Source organism: Poecilia latipinna, unplaced genomic scaffold, assembly GCF_001443285.1.
Source record: "Poecilia latipinna isolate Pla-1442-1.1 unplaced genomic scaffold, P_latipinna-1.0 Scaffold2726, whole genome shotgun sequence".
NCBI lineage: Eukaryota > Metazoa > Chordata > Actinopteri > Cyprinodontiformes > Poeciliidae > Poecilia > Poecilia latipinna.
In genome coordinates, this window is record NW_015115342.1 from 7,928 (window position 1) to 13,841 (window position 5,914).

Genomic DNA, 5,914 nt, shown 5'->3' on the forward strand with positions numbered 1-5,914 from the left:
TGCAGCAGCAAAACTCACCAAAGAGCTGCTGGTTCTGATTCTGCTCTGCATCCAGAACCAAACATGAAGAAGCAGCTTTCAGCTTCATGCACCACAGATCTGGAACAAACTTCCAGAAAACTGCAGAGCAGCCGAAACCCTGAGTTCCTTTAGACGCAGAATGAACCGTTAGCTTGGAGCTGATTAGATTCATAATGAATGAAATGTTGATCAATCCCTTTATAAGTGGATAGATGAATGGGCAGAGCTGCTACTCTGACGGAAAACCTTCCCTCTCCTGTCGCCGCCCTGTTGGCGACAATGAATTCTACAAACAATTTTGGCAAATCAGACATTAAAAACATGGAATTATTTTTTCCTACAATATTGAATGCATCACACTGTGACCTGCCGTTCTGACTGTAGCAGCTCTGCTATATTACTGAATGTTTTATATATTAATATAATTATGTTACTGGAGTCTTATGTTACAAAGTTTTGCTATAATTATTTTTGAGTAAATATGAAACAGTTTTTAGTTTTTCTTCACTGGTTTTATTTTCCTGTAGCCGCTGGAATTTAATAAGTTCAATAAAATGATAAAAACTGGATTAATTCCCTTGTTTGTTCACAGAACTCGGCGATATTCATAACAATAATCAAGTGGGATCAAATGTTTAATTAACAATAGTAGACATAGTTTAACTTTTTAAAATACTGATTCCTATAGCGGCAATTATGTAAAATGAAATTATTGGTGAATATGAAAGATAAATTTGTCCTTTCATCTTAACAGAACTGGCAGAAACCAAACTGTTTATAGATTTATTTTTCAGTTTTAATTTAAATAGAAATTGGATAATAAATGAATATTTGCACTGCAGAGCCTGTTGGACGTCCGTCAGTCCTTCCTCTGTCAATTACTGGTTTATTTCAAATTAAAATATACTTTATTGATCCCAAAGCGAAACTAAATAATTGTCAGTCAGTATTAATATTAGCAGAATAAAGAGAGAATAAAAAGAAATGTAAAAGATAACAGACATCCAAGAAGTTGGACCTGGACCGGCGCCGACCGGCTCAGAGGAAACGAGGAAAATATGGATTAATGAGATTCAAACTATTAGAAGTGATTATGGATTTACTGAAAAGTTTTAACTTTTCTCGTCAGAATTACAGCTTCAATTGGAGTTATTGCTGTTTTTCCGCCTGAGAATTTTGAAAATGTATTTGAGCTCCGAGAAGAACGAGAAGCCACCATAACTAGAAATGTGCTCAATGTGTTGCAGGTCACATCTAAAAAATAATCAAACCACAGTTAGATGTTTGTTTACTGCCTGTTTTTATGCATCATTTAAAGAAGATTGTCATAACCTCTAATAGATTTACATTTTTTCAATATTTGTCCGAATTAATTTTTCTAAATATCTCATTTCCTTGAATATGAACCCATAACATTTTGATGAATTGTATTGATTGATTGATTGATTGATTGATTGATTGGTGAATGTGTTGCAGCAGTTGGAGAGGATTCTGATGCAGATGATACTTGCCTCACATTTACAGTAATATGTCATTAAAACAAAGCCTAATATTGAGAAACCTAAACCTGTTTTGGTTTAGTGAACATGAGGAGATGATCAGTTTTCTGTTGATATTGAATCTGCTGAGGTGAAAACTGAATAAAATGATGGAGCTGCAACAGCAAATGGGGTTTTGATGATTTTACTAAAGGTTTGAGGATCATGAATAATAATAGCTGCAATAAAGTGCAGAAAGTACATGACTAATAATCGGCTAATTCAGTCCCTGGGGGAATGACTAAATTACTTTTCGATACTTTTAATTATTTTTGTCAGTTTATTTGTAGTTTCCGTGGAAATAAGAACATTTCCTGTAACTACTTCAGGGTTAAACTTTTTCAAACGCTGTAATGTGTTGACAGAAAGATTGATTAGCTGCCAGCTTCATATTTAGCATCTCTTAGTTTAACTTTGAGTAGCTGTTAGTTTGACTTCAAGTTACATAGTTGTCTTAAAATTGAGTCACTGTTAGCTTAATTCTGAGTTGATGTTCGCTGAACTTTGTTTTTGCTAGCATAGCTTGTCTATAAACATTTCATTTCACTCTGAGCAAACGTTAGCTTCACTCAGTAGTTTATATCTTGACTTCAAATAGCTGTTAGCTTGAGTCTGAGCCATACATGAACATTTCTATCACATGCTTCAAAATACAATCAGTCTGATGGTTTTCAGCTTCAGGTATGTTGTAAATGCTCTCAACTACTCCACTCAAGCCCATACTAATAAATAAGTATTTATTTATGCTAACGTTTACGTCTTATTTAAAAGCGTCTGCGTATTTTAACGATCCCAGCATTATGGATGAAATGAGCTCATTTGGTCGTCTCTGTTGGCAGAAACGGGCTTGAGTTCTTTACAGATGTTGAGGCTTAGCGCTGTGAGAGTTTTTATTGATTAAACTCGTGATGCATGAGCCACTGAGTGCCTTTCACACTGGATGCAGCAGAATTGCAAAGTGTTGTGCTCAGAAAAACCTGGTTCATTTATTATTTGGAAATTAAATGCAATGCAGCCTTTGAGGATTCTGCTGGCCTGCTAGGTTTCAATTAATATGAACCAGAATGACCTGAAGAGGAAGTGCTGATTAAAGACGTGATGGTAGTTTCCTGTTGAGGGTAATGTGGCTTATTCCCACTCGGAGGCTGTTAATCTACCAACATTTGCCTTCTGAGTGAGTCTGTTGCCAGAAATGCTGCATTTGCTTTGAAACATCTGGTTCCTCTCCATGCCTGTCCAGATTTTGTGACAGAAACATTTCCAAGCAACTGAATTTGTCGTGGCAATCTGCCCAGGGTGTTCCCCGCCCCTCACCAAACTGACCAGCCCCGCAGTCCTGCAAAGACGAGCCGGTTCAGGCAATTATTGGACGGAGGAATTTATTGGACTTTATTGTAAGTGAAATAAAAATGTTGGAGATTTCCTTCAGGCAGCTGATCAACACGATGCAGCAATAGGTGGAGGAGGGGCAGCTCTGTGTACAAAAGATTCCAAGAAAATTTTCTCTAGCATCTTATTAAGAGGGCTTTAGACCAAAACATGTTGGAAAGTATGTGAGGTTCTGATCATCTTGAGTTTGGTAACCAGCTGATATTAAAGTAGTTTCATGTTTTTGTCTATTTTAATCTTTTTTAGTTTTGTTGGAGTGTAAATATTACCGTCCAAAATAAACCGATGGCACCTGGCAACAAGCACTGAGTTGCCGATAATTGTTTATGAGCTGAACTGAGCAGCTCAAGGAAACAGAAGTTTGCAGTTTTACTGTTGCTATAGCAACAAGGCGACTAACTTTTTTTTCCACAGTTTTAACCATTTTTATTAGTTGAAGGGCTTCAGATCTGATGCGGTTTATCTGCCTGGTTTTAGTCAGAACTGCAGCAGCAGCTGGAGAACATCGATTTGTCCAGTTATTGATCAATCATTGATTAGATGAGCTGATGATTATTTAAATAATCAATTAGTGTGATTAATAGTTTCAGCCTAGATTCAAGGTAAATGGATTCCACATTCTGACCCGATCAATACCGCACCAATAAACTCCATTGATTGATTATTGATGGATTTATTGATTGATTGCTGACCTGTCTCTCCACAGTAACTGCCCCTGCTCGCTGGCGGCCGCTCTGGCCCGCGCCACCGCAGACAGCCTGCTCCAGTCCGATCTGTCCATCCAGAACCTCAACAAGGCTGTAGAAGACGGCGCCGATCCGTTGCCACGTGAGTCGCCGGGGAATCGCTCTCTCAAACAAATTAGGGCTGCCTCTCAGTTCGTCCCTCACACTCAGCCACAAACCTCCAGAGCCGCGTCCCACTTCTCCTCTCTGGGTGCAGTAAGTGGGATTTGACCACTAGAGGGCGAAAGGAGGCTCAGTCACAGCCGGACGCCAAACGGCTTCCCTCGTTTATGGTTCAGATCAGCGAATATTTTACTCACATGTAATATTCAAAATTCAACAGCTGTAACCCGTAACCTTCAAAATGAAAAAACAAACTATTATGCAATGCTAACATTTTGCAGTTTTGGTTCTTTGTTCTCTCTTTAGTCGCAAACCCTTAAAAATAAACGTTCCTTCGTTCCAAACAGACACTTCAGAGTTTCATTCAGATTTAATGCAAAAAACCAAAAGAAAATAAATAATAAAAAGTTAATATGTGGATATTAAGTACAAATCTGCAACTCATGACGTATTTATTTTTCTGCAGCCCCCTTTACTCTGATGAATCAAAATCAAATTTTATTGATTAATCAAATTTTCTGTTTGAAGATTTAATTTGTGGAAAATGTGGATTTTTTTTTCATAGTTCAGAGTCGCATCAGGTTTATGGGGCTTCTATTTATTTTGACTTTGAATTCAGGTTATATTTAATATTTATTTGTTCATTTAGATGTTCAAACAGTTCCAACTCAATTATTTTTGCCTGTTTTATTGCTGCTGATGAAAAGGAGTAGAGCCATTGTCTGAAAGCAAAGCCAAAACGTTTTACGATGCCTGAAGATCCAACAAACGGGTCAAAAGTGTTTTTGCTGTAAAGCCTGGAGTCTTCAGACTAGTAAATTATTGTACACAGTCTCCATTTTTGCTAAATTTATTATTTTAGAGAAATCACATCTGTTCAAAATGCAATTATTGGCACATCTGGTGCAAATGCCTCAAACTAAACAGCCTCTATGGAGACCCAAAGATGCCAAAAAGCAACAACTGTCAATGTTTTCTTTACCTCCTCCTGCTTTTCAGATACATTTGGAAACTCGTCCTGCTTCGTTTATCACAGCTCCACTCGTTTTAAACTTTTCCAATCTAACGGCAGATAAAATACACAAAATAAAACTACTACAACCAGAATGTAGAATTAATACTTAATAAAATCACCGAACAGCAATCCACAGTCTTTGTTTAAAGAGTTTTAAGAAGAGTTTTAAATTGGCTCATGGGGATAAAATCTTAAGCGTCTTTGCAAGTGAGGAGAAAAGGCTTTTCCTGACTGCTTGTGCGTTGGTTGCAGAGATGGAGTCGGTGAAGATGGCGCGGTTGGTGTTTAACAGACTGTTTGAGATTTGCTGCCTGTGGCAGAAGGAGCTGCCGTTCCGCCGCCGCCCGCAGCCATACTACGAAACGTCCATCCATGCCATCAAGAACATGAGGCGCAAGATGGAGGATAAGCACGTCATCATCCCCGACTTTAACACACTCTTCAACATTCAGGTAAAATTTATTTATGCAATTTATTAATCATTTTCAGAGGATATTTATTTATCAGATGTTATAAGTTGCTAAAAAGTTGCATGTTAGTCTTGTCTGGATTCAGCTGTGCTGAGATATTTGCACTAAAACTAGAGAAACATAGTTGGTAAAACATAAATAATAAAAACGGCAAACTGATCAGAGCAAAAACAAAATGAAAACCAAAAAATTCTCTGAACAATTTTTTCCCCCAAATCTAACAGTTTACAGAAAGTAGCCAAGACATTTTTAATAAACGATAAATAATCATTCCTGCAGGCAGGTTGATCCATCTTGATTTTCCTGCCAACAGATTTGTTTGTTTTTCACTTGGATTTTAAAAAGAAAATGAAAAAACTGATCTTGGTTTTTTTTCATCACACCTGAGCTCTACATTTTGATTTTCTTTTAATCACTGTCTTTTTATTGAGTTCTTTCCTTTAATGCATAAAGTTTGTGAATACAAAAATGTGTTTATCCAACACAGATACAAAATAATATACAGAAAATGAATCCCTACAAAGAAAATGAAACCCTAACCCAGGCCACTACCCAGTAGATCCTACGTTCCTGTCCCTGACAGAAGTGGGACATATTTTAATAAAGTGAATTAACTTAATTAATCTGGAGCCT

At 37.2% G+C, this 5,914-nt stretch overlaps 1 protein-coding gene across 1 annotated transcript in view; it reads left to right on the plus strand.

The window, feature by feature from the left end:
- The first annotated feature begins 2,223 nt into the window (after positions 1-2,223).
- The window catches only part of ppm1e (protein phosphatase, Mg2+/Mn2+ dependent, 1E), a 23,409-nt gene continuing 19,718 nt past the window's right edge, over positions 2,224-5,914 (plus strand). The window contains exons 1-3 of the mRNA XM_015021121.1: positions 2,224-2,240; positions 3,655-3,776; positions 5,064-5,263. Coding sequence (XP_014876607.1) covers positions 2,224-2,240; positions 3,655-3,776; positions 5,064-5,263 — 339 coding nt within the window. The remainder of the gene's footprint in view (positions 2,241-3,654; positions 3,777-5,063; positions 5,264-5,914) is intronic.